General features: G+C 45.9%; 1 protein-coding gene across 1 annotated transcript in view; it reads right to left on the reverse strand.

Moving 5' to 3' along the window:
• The window catches only part of CDH26 (cadherin 26), a 74,249-nt gene that overhangs the window by 2,802 nt on the left and 56,395 nt on the right, over positions 1-15,052 (reverse strand). The window contains 3 exon segments of the mRNA XM_065893322.1: positions 816-946; positions 11,025-11,214; positions 12,373-12,447. Coding sequence (XP_065749394.1) covers positions 816-946; positions 11,025-11,214; positions 12,373-12,447 — 396 coding nt within the window.

The following is a 15,052-nucleotide window of genomic DNA, read 5'->3' on the forward strand; positions in this document are numbered from 1 at the left end:
ATGCATGAATGGATGAAGTCTGTATCCAGGCTGAACGTAAACAATAATCCACAACTTATTTAAGAGCTACTAACAATCTTATTTAAAATACAGGTTCCCAGACCTGCAGCCAGACTTCCTAAGTTAGATCTAGAACCTGTATTTACGCAAGCCCTCAGTGTGATTGTTTCAGAACTAGCCTATTTCTTCGTAGGGACAGTGCTCAGTAACTGAGTGACCACTGAGAATCCGTAGATGCTTCCACAGATGCAAAGTCCCCAGGTCACCTCACATTTTCCCGTTACCCTCACACTGCACGCACCATTGCTTAAACTTACAGTGGAGTTCTCTCTGAAGCTACGGCAATAGGAGTTAGAAGTTAGCATTTAGAGACCCTTCCGTGGGAATGTGGTGTCTAAATAATAAGTGATTATGATGATCTCGGTGGTGATGATGATGGTGATGGGGATGGTGGTGATGGTGGTGGAGACGGTGGTGGTGGTGGTGGTGATGATGGTGGTGATGGTGGTGGTGATGGTGGTGGTGGAGACGGTGGTGGTGGTGGTGGTGATGGTGGTGGTGATGGTGATGATGGTGATGGTGATGATGGTGGTGATGGTGGTGGTGGTGATGGTGGAGACGGTGGTGGTGATGATGGTGGTGGTGATGATGGTGGAGACGGTGGTGGTGATGGTGGTGATGGTGATGGTGATGATGGTGGTGATGATGGTGGAGACGGTGGTGGTGATGATGGTGGTGGTGATGATGGTGGAGACGGTGGTGGTGATGGTGGTGATGGTGGAGATGGTGGTGATGATGGTGGTGATGGTGGAGACGGTGGTGGTGGTGGTGATGATGGTAGTGATGGTGATGGGGATGGCGGTGATGGTGATGGTGATGGTGAAGCTGGTGGTAGTAATGGTGATGAGAATGTTGATGATGGTGATACCAATGATTTCTCGAAAACCTACAAGAGAGCGATTATTGTTTTCCTCACTTTACAGACAAAGCAACAAAGGCTCAAAGTGTTGAATAAACTTAATCATAAAGGAGGTGAATGATGGAGCTGATTTCAAGCCCTGGCCTTTTCCCAAACCACAGCAGATGTTCTAAACACCTACAGTATGTCTTCCATACACAGTGTTTTCATCCTCTGTGGGACACCAGGGTTGGAAATATGTTAGGGCTACATTCAAGTTATTCATAATTCCACCATCTAAATCTGCCAGGAATTCCCTGGCAGTCCCGTGGTTAGGACTCCACACTCTCACTGCCAAGGGCCCGGGTTCGATCCCTGGTCAGGGAACAAGAATCCCATAAGCCGTGCGGCGTGGCCAAAAAAATAAATCAGGGGCTTCCCTGGTGGCGCAGTGGTTGAGAATACGCCTGCCAACGCAGGGGACATGAGTTCGAGCCCTGGTCCAGGAAGATCCCACATGCCACGGGGCAACTAAGCCCGTGTGCCACAACTACTGAACCTGTGCTCTAGAGCCTGCGAGCCACAGCTACTGAAGCCGTGCACTCTAGATCCCATGCTCTGCAACAAGAGAAGCCACCGCAATGAGAAGCCTGCCCACTGCAACAAAGAGCAGCCCCTGCTCACCACAACTAGAGAAAAGCCCGTGCGCAGCAACGAAGACCCAACGCAGCCAAAAATAAATAAATAAATTTTAAAAAACGAAAAAAAAGATTGAATTAGATTGTGTTGTTTAAATCAATCAATCAATCAGAGTCTCAAGTTTAGTTTCTGACTAACAAACACAAGAATAGAAATCCATCTCACGGTGGTGAGAGGTAATGTGCTTTCAGCATCCATGTGTTCCTCTCCGTCTCACAGCCTCCCTTAAATTCTGGCCAATAGAATTTAAGAGCCACTGTGATTTCTTCATCTTTTCCCTGCCGCAACAAACTTGGAGGCCCAAATTGTACAGTTACTGGCTTTTGCCTACATGAGAAATAAACCTTTGTTGGGTTAATGGAATTTGTGGATTTATCTGTTAAAGCTGCTTGCACTAACTTTCCTAACATAGAAATTAATTTCAGGGTTAATTTCTCATTCCAACTTCTCCCATTCATTGCAACACTCAGGCCTATATGGTAGCATTTTAATAATTATAGTCATTGAATTATAATACTGTTAAATTATTTTTAAATTGTTCTTAGCCTGTACGGCTTTTGAGGAACAACTCAGTGTTTGTTCCATATTAAAAACTGACTTATAGAATGAGTCAAGTCTTCCACTCCATGTCACCAATGTTATTAAAAGCTAAGAGGGGCTTCCCTGGTGTCGCAGTGGTTGAGAGTCCGCCTGCCGATGCAGGAGACACAGATTCGTGTCCCGGTCTGGGAAGATCCCACATGTTGCGGAGCGGCTGGGCCCGTGAGCCATGGCCACTGAGCCTGCGCGTCCGGAGCCTGTGCTCCACAGCGGGAGAGGCCACAACAGTTAGAGGCCCACTTACCGCAAAAAAAAAAAAAAAAAAAAAAAAAATGCTAAGAGAAGCAGACAGCTGTCTGTTGGGGGTATTGATTTACAAATCACATGATAAAGTTAATATACTTCCGAAGTAGGAAATAAAATCTTCAAAAAGACAGATCCGGAAGGTGAAAATACAAAGACAGTGCTTACCTCCCAGCCCCTGATGAACACCCAGAGTGAGGGCGGGAATCATGCAGCGCTCTCACCTGTCCCCTTCCTGCTCTCCCTCAGACTTTCTTCCAAAGAACCGTGCATATCTCGCAAAGCTGCTCACAAAATGCAACAGACGGGAAATTACAAACAGAATTTCATGAATATTACCTTCCTTTCATCTAAAGAACATGAGGAAGTTCTTACAAATAATTAATTAAATTCAATTAACTCTCAAGTATTAAATTTCAGATGCCTGAATCCATAACCAAATCTTTCTAAGGAGGAGAAACCTATTACATGCACAAATATAGAGACTCAAACCTCAGTGACAATAAAGAACTTTCTTGAAAGGGGGCATTTGGGTCAAAGCCTGGTGTTTCCATTTCCCAGGCTCTGCTAGTCTTGGTTTCATCATTTCCTCAGAAATATTCTGATGCAGCCCCTGTCAGCTGTGGCCCAACTCAACAACACTGTCCCTTTAAGCCACTCAAAGCAGGGGGAGTAGCTCACGAGGAGGGGTCTCTGGGAAAGTTTGACTCCTAGTTAAAACTTTTGAAGCAAGTCATTTCATTTGAGGAAATTTTCTTACTCAGGCTGGTTTCTAAAAACCTGAATTAGGCACAAAAGTAACCTCATCAGTACAGGTAATTGTCCAGGGGAAGTTGTGGAGTCACAACTTGGTGCAGGACCAAAGCAACGTTATTAGGAGCCAGCCTCTGTCCTTCTCTCATCTCAGCTCCCCTTCATACTGCCTGATGCGGTGCCCTCTGCCCCCAAAGCTCTGCAGCTTCCCCTCATGGTTGCAAAGTGGCTGCAACTGCCCCTGCACTTACACCCACTCAGGTTCCAGCCCTACCCAAAGACTTGAGTAGAACTCGGCCTGACCTTCATTGGCTCAGATTGGCTGACATGCTCATCTCTGAGCCAATTATGGTTGCAATGCTAACTAGCTTAGGTCATTCATGATCCACCCCTAGAGCCCATGTGAGCAGGGGATGAAGAAAAAGGGAACTGCCCATAGGAATTCCCATATGTGCTTTCCCAGAAGAAGGGTGAAGAGATGCTGTGGAAAGACAGACGTACAGACAGATACCTATAATACCAACAGACCAAAGTTCCTCTGCCACAGTTGATTCTGGGTCACACTGATGTCCCTGAAAGTGCTGAGACTCTGGGGAACTCAGGTGGGAAAACCATCCACCAAAATGAACCCTCAGTCCTACAGGTAGATGCTGATGCCCAGACTGGGGAAGTCTCCAGCAAGGGGGTGGCAGAGCCCTGCATGGCCAGGAGCCAGACCCTTTTTCAGACCACGTGTCCCATTGCGGGCCTGTGCCTGCCTCTGGGCTCTGAGAACTCTAAAGATTCCATGTAGACTTCCTGTTAAGCACAGTGTTTGGCACAATGAGTTCATTTTTCTGGGTTGAAAGCATTTAACGTATGAGTTCTGTCTACTCTAGGTTGATTTTGGTCAGGGGCAAGCAACTCCTGTCTAATTATCTTTATTCTGTTTTCAGTCCCTGCAAGCAGTGGCTTAAGAGCACTTTGATGACAGGACAGTGTCAACCCAGGGTAAGTCGTGTGAGGGTGGCAGCCCTGGCCCAGAGGGAGCCCTCGAGATACACAGTTTACTGCATCGCTTAATATCATGTCTCTCAGCTCATCTCAGAGAGGAAGTTCTTTTAAAACAGAGGTCATTAGCTTCTTGCCGTCCGCACGGTATTTCAGAGCGGGTCTCAGTGGGTCTAGGGCAGGGTTTTTCAACCTTGGCACTGCTGGCCTTCTGGACTGGATCATTCTCTGTTGTGGGGACCATCCCGTGCCCTGTGGGACGTTTAGCAGAATCCCTGGCTCTACCTACCCCTTGCCAGGAGCACCCTCTCCCAAGTCGTAACAACCAAAGTGTCTCCAGACATCACCCAGGTTCCCTGGGAGCAAAATCGCCCTGGGACAACAGGCCTGCGGAAGGAGCCTTTAAAATACAGCCTCCTAGAGCTCTCAGTGGCTGCTGACTTCATTAAACTGGGCTTCTCCCCACAGAGACTGCAAAATATAGAGTGAATTTCAGCTGCTGGAGGTGGTTCATTAGGACGATTTCAAACAATGAAATCATTCTTTTTTCCCTCAATTAGTTACGCAAATGATTAGTTAAAATGGAAACTGCAGGGTCTGGAGACCCTGAACAGTGGACCTTGGCGATATCATTCCTCAAACCCGGGAAATGCTCACCAACCTTTCCCTGGTGAAGGCCTCCTTCATGGGTTCAGACCTATGTGTGGATCTTCCTGATTGCCAGACATAGCACCATCTTGGTTGACACAAGCATCCTGGTAACACCACCTCTCAAGGCAAGAACTAAAGGATAAAGAATAAAATTGATTGAGCTCACCTGGCCCAGCTGCACAGCGATGCCCGTTTTACGGGTTGTGGGCCCCATCCTCCACCTTCAGCCCCATTCCCAGCCCACGGTGCTGTCACTCAGGCTGATCCCTCACCTGCTTGCCCGGCGAGGCCCTGAACGCCTTTCGGCAGTTTCCAGAGATCAGACCCAGCTCAAAATGATACCGTGTGGACAGAAAAGAGGGTATTTAAAAGAGTCTTGTCACAGGGTAGTGACAACCGTTTTGGAAAATAATTTTAGAACTATATTAAGCCATCACGCAGCACAGGGAAGAATGAAACATTCATTGTACAAATATTTGAACATAATGGAAAAAAATCTGTTCAATGAATAAAATTAACCACACAAGGTAATTACTCTGAAGCACAACACACATATTTTGTTATGTCAATGTTTTTTCTATTTATTGGTTTGTTTTTTAGGTTATGTAACCTGAGTTAATTAGTACGAAGTTTGGCTGTGAATGACAGAACACGAACCCCCTATAAATAGAGACAAGTGTCTATTTCTCTCTTGTAAAAAGTGAGATGATTCAGGCTCTCATGGTCTCCAGGGTGAGGGATGAGGCTCTAACACGTCACCCCATGGTCGGAAGCCTCCGTTCCCAAGGTCTCCCGATAGTCTGCTTTTACAGCCATGTTCCAGCCTACAGGGAGAGGAGAGGGCTGGAAAGAGGCATCCTGTTCTCCTCAAGGACCCATCTCAGCATCTGCACATATGCTTCTGCTTCTGCAATGTGAGTCCCATCGGCCAGAACATGGTCACCTGGTCACATCTAGTACAAGGAGGGCTGGGAAATGTCATTTTCATTTGAGGAAGCCGTAGCCCTCGCTCAAACTTGGGGAAGAAGGAAAGAAGGGACAATGGGGGTTGGGGGACAGTAGTCTCCACAGCCGTCCATGCTTTGGCCGCCCACATATCTGCTTGCCCTTCTTCTACACACAGAACCCCTCCCACACACCCCCCAAGGGAACCAAGTGCAAAGCCCCACCCAATTACTGCATCTGGCTCACAATCCAAGATCCCAGGGTAAAGCACAGTCCTCTCCAACAGATATGGATGAGGTTCTTCATGGTTTTACAACCTACAAACTAAATAATAAGTTCTTGGTTCCCAATACACCCAACATAAGGTAGATAAGTAAGAACAGTAAGACGCCTGCGATAAAAATGCCCATTTGGAGAAAAGCAAACTAAGAAACACAATTATCACTGATCCATACACATGAGCAAATCCTGAAGGCAGGAACAGTGAAGACACCTCTGCAGCCGTCGCCGCCCCCGGCCCCTACCTGCGTGCTTGCTGTTGTCTCCCCTGCCACAGCTGACTGGCGTGGGTACCGGAGGGGATGCCCCTCCTGGGACCTGCGTGGTTTTCACAGCTTGCTCCTTGTTTTCAGGGATTGCTTTGGGGTTGAACAATCACAGGCTTTTTCAGACCATGCTGTGGTTTCTTTGGCAAAGCATTTTTTCAGAAACGTAAAGATTTCTGATCTATTTGTTTCCAGCCAGCTCTCTCTGTTGAGACATAGTTTATAACCCTGGAGCGTCTGGCCTGTCCTTGTTGGCCTCCACGCTCGCTTGGCCAACGTCTCCTGTCCCTCAGCACAATGGCACCGCCCACCTTGAGTCACCTGAAGCAACAGGCCTGGGTAGGAAGGCAACATCCTTTTTTTTTTTTTTTTTTTTTTTTTTTTTTTTTTTTTTGCGGTATGCGGGCCTCCCACTGCTGTGGCCCCTCCCGCTGCGGAGCACAGGCTCCGGACGCGCAGGCTCAGCGGCCATGGCTCACGGGCCCAGCCGCTCCGCGGCATGTGGGATCCTCCCGGACCGGGGCACGAACCGGTGTCCCCTGCATCGGCAGGCGGACTCTCAACCACTGCGCCACCAGGGAAGCCCAGGCAACATCCTTAAAGTGACTTTTGCCACAAGGCTTACAAATTGGTAGGACGGGGCACTAGTTTTATTTTCCACTAAGTGCACTGCTTTGCACAGAACCTTTCCAATGACTGATGTCATCTGAGAGATGCAGCGGTTGCTTTTTTCAACCCTGCAAGCCTCCAAATTACCCAGTTCTCAGTCAATTTAGATTGCGGGCTTCAGGCAGAGATGGTCTCCATGAGCATAGCTGCCTTACCTTTCATGCCACACCCGCCCTGGCCAGCAGTCACCCATGTCCATCTCTTTTGTGGGACTTTGCTATAAGCAGTGAGAAGCAGCTAATGCATTTCTACATTATGAATTTCTCTTACCATTTCCTTCCTCAATCCTTGTTCAGAGCAAGGGCTGCTTTTCAAAAAACAACAGAGGAGAGTTGTTAGCAAACGCTTTGTTTCTGCATGATATGGGTCACCTGTCCTCTAGCCCCCACTATCTGAGTCTCTGCCCCCGACCACATCCATAAGCCACTGCCCCAAGTTTCAGTTCTGCTACTTACAGCTTACGTATCTTGGTCCTATATTTTGTATCAGTTAAGATTAGATTTGGCCATGAGTGACAGAAAATCCAAAATAGCATCGGCTTGAACAAGACATATTTAATTCTCTTTCAGTTTGAGTCCAGAGTAAGGGAGTCCTGGGATGGGTCCAGTAGGGCTCCCCGGTGTCAGAGACCTCCACCCCTTCTATCCTGTTGGTGTACCATGCATCAGCTCTAACGACAATGTCCAGGATGGCTGCTCCTGTGCCAGCCATCACATTCTCATTCCAGCCAGTAGAAGAGAAGAGGGGGAAGAGATGAGTCTACATCTCCATGCTTCAAGGACACTTCCTGGAAGTTGCCTTCCATTGGCCAGAACGCAGTCACATGGCCATACCTGGCTGCAAGGGAGGGTGGGAAATGTCATTCCCATTCTCGATGGCCAAAAATTCAGGGTTCTTCTATTGAGGAAGGAGAGGTGAGAGATACTGAGACAATTAGCAGTTGCTGCAGCCATTCCAGCACCAGTGTCCTCATGCTGGGAAAAATGAAAGGACAAGTCTTTCGTGTTTTTATATCTCCAGCATTCTTTCTCCTCTTCCTTCTTCCTGATGGCAGATTTGTTTGGCCTCTGACACACACATTTCAGGAGAGACAATGACTACCCAAGGTCTGCAGTCTTCTGCCCACATGCCATCTTTGAGGGGACTGTTGCTATGCCTACTTTACATGTACATAAAATAAGATTTCCTGGGTTAGTGTTTCACTTGGGCAAGTTTTTTTTTAATACTTATTTATTTTATTTATTTTTGGCTGCGTTGGGTCTTAGTCGCGGCACGCGGGATCTCCACTGCGGTGCACAGGCTTCTCTCTCCCTAGTTGTGGTGCGTGGGCTTAGTTGCCCCACGGCATGTGGGATCTTAGTTCCCCGACCAGGGATCGAACCTGCATCCCCTGCATTGGAAGGCAGATTCTTTACCACTGGGCCACCAGGGAAGTCCCTCACTTGGGAAAGTTTTTAACAACCAAGATAGCTTCTGTGTTTAGTAAATCATAAAAGTAAGCAAAACAAACTCCTCTGATGAAAAACTCCATAAAGCCAATGAGACCGTTAATATAAATGGAAACCCAAAATTGATGAAATGCAAAATAAATATTTAACTTATGAGATGGCAGCTATCTTTGGATTGCTAAGTAATTTGGAGGCTAATGTTCTTAATAAAATCACATTTTCTAGGAAAATATTTACTATTTCTGTTTTATTGCCTTCTTCGTTGCCATTAGTAAGACTTCGTTTAGTTCATGAGTGTACATAAATTCCACTGGAGGCTAACATTTTTTTCCAAAACCTCCTGGTGCTGATGTTTCTAATGGAAACCTTTCTAAGCATGTAGATAGACCTGAAAATGAACTTGTGGGGAGAACCGGCCAACATCCAAGAATGTTCCCTGCAGACATCAGTTGGGACAGGTGATAATATATAATATAGTCTGGCATCTAAAGGGGAGAGTCAAAGTATTACATGCCAGGTATGCTTCATACAATGCCAAAACAGGGCCAGTGTCTCCACTGGACAATATATCCCAAAGGCTTGAGACCTAAGAAAACATATATATAGGATTCAAAATACACAAAGAAAGCAGCAAAATCAAAATTAATACGTGTCTAATTAAGTACCTACAAAATATAACATTTTGTTCTTGCTAAGTGTTAAATTTGGGATTCATGAATTTTTCATGAGCATTTTATTACTTTTGAGAACAATCAGTTGGAGAGAGCCTCATAATGCAAGAATTCACAAATACGCACAATTGCCCAGATTTCATAACCATCAGTAAATGAGCCGAGTTACCCATAGCCAAAAGCAAAGTTACCTAAGACCTTCCTTAATTGTATGGCAATGTATTTGTTTTTAACACAGAGTATGGATATATCTTAATACGTTTGTTACAAATGTGGGGTTCCCAAAAAGAATGCCTTAGACAAGGGGGTCAGCATACTTTTTTTCTTTAAAAGGCCAGGAAGTAAATGTGTTGGGCTTCGTGAGCCATACGTCTCCATCGTGACTACTCAGCGCTGCTATGGCAGCACAAAGGGGTCATGGACGCCCTTAAACAACGTATGAGCACAGATGTGTGCCAATAAAACTTTATTCACAAAAACAGATGTTGGGCCACATCTACCCCATGGCCATAGTTTTCCGTCCCTTGCCTCAGATCCAGGAAGGTCCAGTGACCACCTACTGACCCTTAGCAACCATTCAGACTCAAAAAGTATACTGTCCTAAGATATTACTGTTATCCTGAATTACCCAGAAAATGTCCTATACTCTCCTCGGAATCATTCCAGCATTATCATAGCTGTTCTACACGACTGTGAGTCAGCTTTAGACTTTCCAATGCTTTGGAGATGGTTTTTCTTCTTTTTCAGTTACTCAAAGCACTAGGTGATACATGAAATAACTATGTACAAACTCTTGAGATCTCTTTAAAGTAAGCATTTGCACAGCTTCTTTAAAAAGAAAGGGAAAGTTTTAAGCTTGCGTCAGCTAAAACTTAGGTTTAATATAGCATTTCACTGATTTGACATAAATGTGCTTCTCCTGATTTATCCCTCAGGTTCAAGAGGGGACTAACAAAAGACTATGCTCATTAATTATATAAATTTTGTAGAATTTGCCACAGGCTTTTAGATATCTAATATATACATTAAAGTGTCCTGGTAGCATTTAAAATTCTGCTTAACCAGTTTCTTATCTATTACTCAGACAAGAAAACTGAGTATATACAGGGCACATGTCCTACTATTTACATTTTTTTAGATATTTAAAGGAAACTATCCCCTCCCCCACAATTTACACCAGTGGTAGGTGGACATGTAGAAATCAATTAAAGTTTGTGGTTTTGTGCATAGATAAAATTTAACCAGAATTTATTCACTCAAAGGCTCCTAAGTTATTTTACTTACATAATACATGCAAGCTAAATTATGTCGGTTTGGTTTTTTTAGTATGTACTGCTCACAAATTTTAAGTATAATCATTTCTCTCATGATAAAATATTTATCTATTTATCTACTCAAAAAGTACAATGGGATTAATATTTATGTTTTTTAAAAGATCACTAAAAATACTGATCACAAATGTTCTAGAAAACATTTCCCTATTTTTCACTTAAACTGAAACAGAATCATAATTATAGAAATTTAAATAAGCACTTAAAACATCTGTTTCCCCAGTTTTTCCCAAATAGCTGGGGGTAATCAGTGGATTATATTTTATTTACCCTCAGAGTTGGGCTATGAGCAGCCATGAGCTGCTTCCATGAGCTGAAGCAAGGCATTACACAATTCACGTTTCTCCAGAAAATCTGCCTGACCAATCAACATTTTAAAAAGTATAACCTGCTGTTTCGCTTTGGTTCAAGATGTCTGGTCTGCAAATGTCCAAGCCTTTAATCCAGACTCAGTTTAACCTCATTCAAGAACTAGAAGGTAATTTTTTTTAAAAGGAAGGAAGAAACATTCTAGAATAGTGATTTCCCCTTCATGAGTTATTCCAGTTCACCATAATATGCAGTTTTTAAGAAACGAAAACCCGACTCAGAAGATATTTCTTCGGGTGGAGCCGCCTTTGGCCCCAAAGAGTCCAGCAAGTCGGACGACAGGTCACGTTCGGAGAAGGCGAGAGAACTGCGGGTCTCTACTCGCTCACACTTGCCCTGCTCTGCGTAGACGTGAGGTGGGTAACCAGGGTCTCCCTTGGGGATGTCAGCACCACCGAGCTGCTGCAGGGGAGCCACGAGAGAAGGTAAGTGCCATGGTGGGCAGGGCCTCGTCCCCACTGTCGCAGACGTTTCTACAGACTGGTCTTGAATGAGGTACCGAATTTCTTTGTCCCCGAGTTTCCTCGTTTTATAATAAGGAAAATAATAGAAGCTGCCCTGGCGGGCTGATGCAATAACTGAGTTAATACCTTTTGATTCCTTGGGACAGGGCCTGGTGCGCAGTGATTATCGTCCACGACTTTGCCAAGTAAAGTAACTCTTGGCAGACGACGCCCACCAAGCACTGATCTATTCCTTCGCACTTATTATTTCACAGGTCTGAGCCCCAACTTTCCTGCAACGTATGGGGCTCCTTAGGGTCGGAAGCAGCACCTGAAGCCTGTGTGCGTCCCTCCCTGCGTGGGTTGGGGGCAGGCACACACAGAGAGCGTCTCTCCAGAGCACCTGCTCCAGCCCCTTCCATTTAAGCTACCCATGCGTTTGCCCCAACTCCCAAATCACTGTTTAATTTGCCCAAGAATACAGGGTGGCTGTGTTGAGGAACGTTCCAGGAGAGACAATGTTATTGTCCAATAATTCCCTCCAGCACAGTCAACCCACATCTTTCATAATTTCAGAGAGAGAGAGACCATTCACTGTTGTCTGAGGCTGTGCTGATCTGCAGAAATGCCCCTGGAATGAGGATTCCCATGAAAGCACTTGCCATGGACTGAATTGTGTCCCCCCAAACTCCTGTGTTGAAGCCCTAACCCCCAATGTGATGACATTTGGAGGTGTGGCCTTTGGGTGGTAATTAAGGTTACATGAGGTCATGAGGGTGGGGCCCTCACAACGGGAATAGAGTACTTATAAGAAGAGACACCTGAGAACTTGCTCTCTCCCCCTCTCTCTGCCACATAAGGACACAGCATGACAGCGACCGTCTGTGAACCAGGAGGACAGCTCTCACCAGAACCTGACCATGATGGTGCCCTGATCTCAGACCTCCAGCTTCCAGAACTGTGAGAAAAATAGTCTGCTGTTTAAGCTGCCTGTCTGTGGTATTTTGTTATGCAGCCAAGCTGACTGACACAGTGATTAGGAGGAAGTGGCCCCAGGTCAGTGTGGGGCCAGATGGGGAAGCAGAACCCATTCACCACGAAGGAGGGGCCTTCCTACCTGACTCAGCATCCCTGCCATCACTCGTACCCTCACTTCCAGGGGTCCTCTGGGCACCACAGTATCCAGGTAAACCTACGAAGCAAAGAAGCAGAGTCCTAACACCACCAAGGACTCACAGCTCCCCCCGAGTTGATGGCCTCTTCTGGCCAGCACACAGGGGGCCACCACTGGGCAGAGGGCTGTCAGAGCTCTCCTTGAGGGACAGCGGGCCAAGGGCAGTTTGATCAGATGTCACCTACGTGTGTGGTGGGAGAGAGGGCAGGCCCTGCCAGTTCTGACTGATAGACCCTTCAACACCTTGGCTTCTAGGGAAGAAGTGAGCTGAGCAAGCCGGGCCAGTGGGGTTTGGGACCATTCCACAAACGAGATTTAGCAAACAGTTGATTCCCACGGGGAACCTCATCCCACTTCCTGCTCCCCCGACCGCATGGCTCTTCCCCAGGTTCTAATTTCTCCTCTTCCTGTCCTTGCTGGGTCAGCCGCACCTCATGTGTGGTAGTGGGTGTGCCGCCCTCCACTCATTCACTGGGCAAGTGCTCATGGACCTGGGTCTTGGGGTACCGGCTGAGGAGTGGGCTAGAGCAGTGAGGAGATGGACTCAGGGTGCACCATGTGGGGGCTGCCTGGGAAGCCACAGATTCCCCAACTGTATCACGTAAGTCAGGCCCGCACAGGGTAAGGCGAGGCAGCCTCACTCTTGGGCTCATGCAGGCACGGGGCCAGCACCCAGGGTGAGAGAAACACAGTGATGACCGTGGAAGGTGCAAGAGAGACCTCACCCAGGCTGAGCCTGGGGATCTCTCAGGAGCAGGACCAGGAGACAGGAGCAGAGCGGCCAGGGAGAAGGAAGGGCCAGCAGAGGCCTGGAGGCTGGCGGGAGCTCAGATCTGCAGGCGGAGGACAGAGGCCACCACACAGCCTTAGGCCTCAGGGCTGCAGATTATCACAGGGCATTGGCCAGCCGCTGGGAAGGTTTAAACTGGAGAGTGACATGATACAATTTGTGTTTCTAAAACACTGATGGCTTTATGGCTGAAGTGACTTCTGATAACCCCTGGGTTTAGGGGTACTTAGTGCACTCCAGAAGATGTATGTAAAAAAATTGTAAAGCTTGGAATAATTTTACATGTCCATGAGGATACACACACACACACACACACACACACACACACACACCCCTGTCTGTACACATATCTACCTATATACATAAACGCAGCACCCCACACCATTGTGAATTGAACTAAACACACTTAGCCAAAGAGAGAGCAAGGGGTGACCCCTACAAACAGCCCTGAGGACCTGCTGCCCAGAGATGCTGTGCCCTCAGTTGGCCACCCTCCGGCTCCCGTGGGCCTCTAAGAGGACGATCCTAGAGACATAGGCCCTTCTTCCAACGTGCTCACGGGTCAGACACCACGGTCCTTCCCGGGCAGTGGAAGAGGCTGCGCCAGTCTCCAAACTCGGGTCGATTTTGCCTTGAGCCAATTTTAGGGCCTACCATATGCTGAATTTTGCTGCATTTTGCCCCGTGTGTGTCCACTCTTGCCTACAGCACCATTTCCCTTCACCCGGCCTCTCTGCACTGAGACCCTGGCTTCAGCTGTGTCCCCAGGACCTGTGAGTTCTCAAAGATACTTCGGCAAGAGTATTTGAATTTCATTTCAGGGAAAATTATTTTAATAATAATACTTAATGTTATTTTTCTAATATAATGGAGAAGGGTTTACATCTTTTACACTGAGTCCCCCCAACATGTTAATAAAAGCAAAAATTTTATAATTTGCTTTTATGAAACTTGAATGATGCTTTTTGTCTCTTGTTTGCTGAATCAAAGAGAACCTGATATGATAAATTGAGCTCCCTAAAAAAGATCTGAAACTGCTTATTGGCATGAATTGAAATTTTCTTGATACTTTAAGAACTAATTTCAACAATGTGAGGCAATGAATTAGGTGCTAGGTAAAATTTTGCAAACTTCCTCCAAATACCTAACTTCTTTTTTGTTGTTGCTTTCAACCGAGTCACTATTTTTATTTGTTGTTTTGGTAATATGTATATGTTATAAATGTTAATGTACTTCAAAATTGGTACTAATAAAAAACAACTCTTTTCTGTTTTATTTATAATGGCATTCTTTGTAGGATCTCATTTGTAAGGAAGGATTCTGCTGCTGGTAAGGTTTAGGGAAAAGATGGACTAGACGGCTTCTATGGCCCCCTTAGCTCAAAACTTCTATAAATCTGTCAAGAATCAAAGCAAAAGAATATTCAGGCCTTCACCAAGTTCTTAGCTTCTCAGCAGCAAAAGAAATTTGCCAGGAACTGAAAAACTCTGATGCTTTCAAGTCTAGATGTAGGTACTTTATTTACTTCTCATCTGTTTCCCACATTCACTTCTTTTGGCTTATTTGGATATTGGTTGGGTATGTTTTTTCTCACCTCCTCCCTTCCCAGTTTCCCACTTTCAGGGCTTCCCATGGCTATCAGGACAGTAAGGTAACTCTTTTCACGATAACATCTTCATCCGTACTTACAGGAGGAGGGTATTTGTTTCTCACACTTCTTGGATCAAAAAACATGCCACGACCCTTAAATTTTTAAAAAATTAATTAATTCAAGTAAAAAGAATGAAGTGTTCATTGGTTTCATATAAATTACCCAAGGATACAAACACATAG

The sequence above is a fragment of the Phocoena phocoena genome, chromosome 15 (genome assembly GCF_963924675.1).
Source record: "Phocoena phocoena chromosome 15, mPhoPho1.1, whole genome shotgun sequence".
NCBI lineage: Eukaryota > Metazoa > Chordata > Mammalia > Artiodactyla > Phocoenidae > Phocoena > Phocoena phocoena.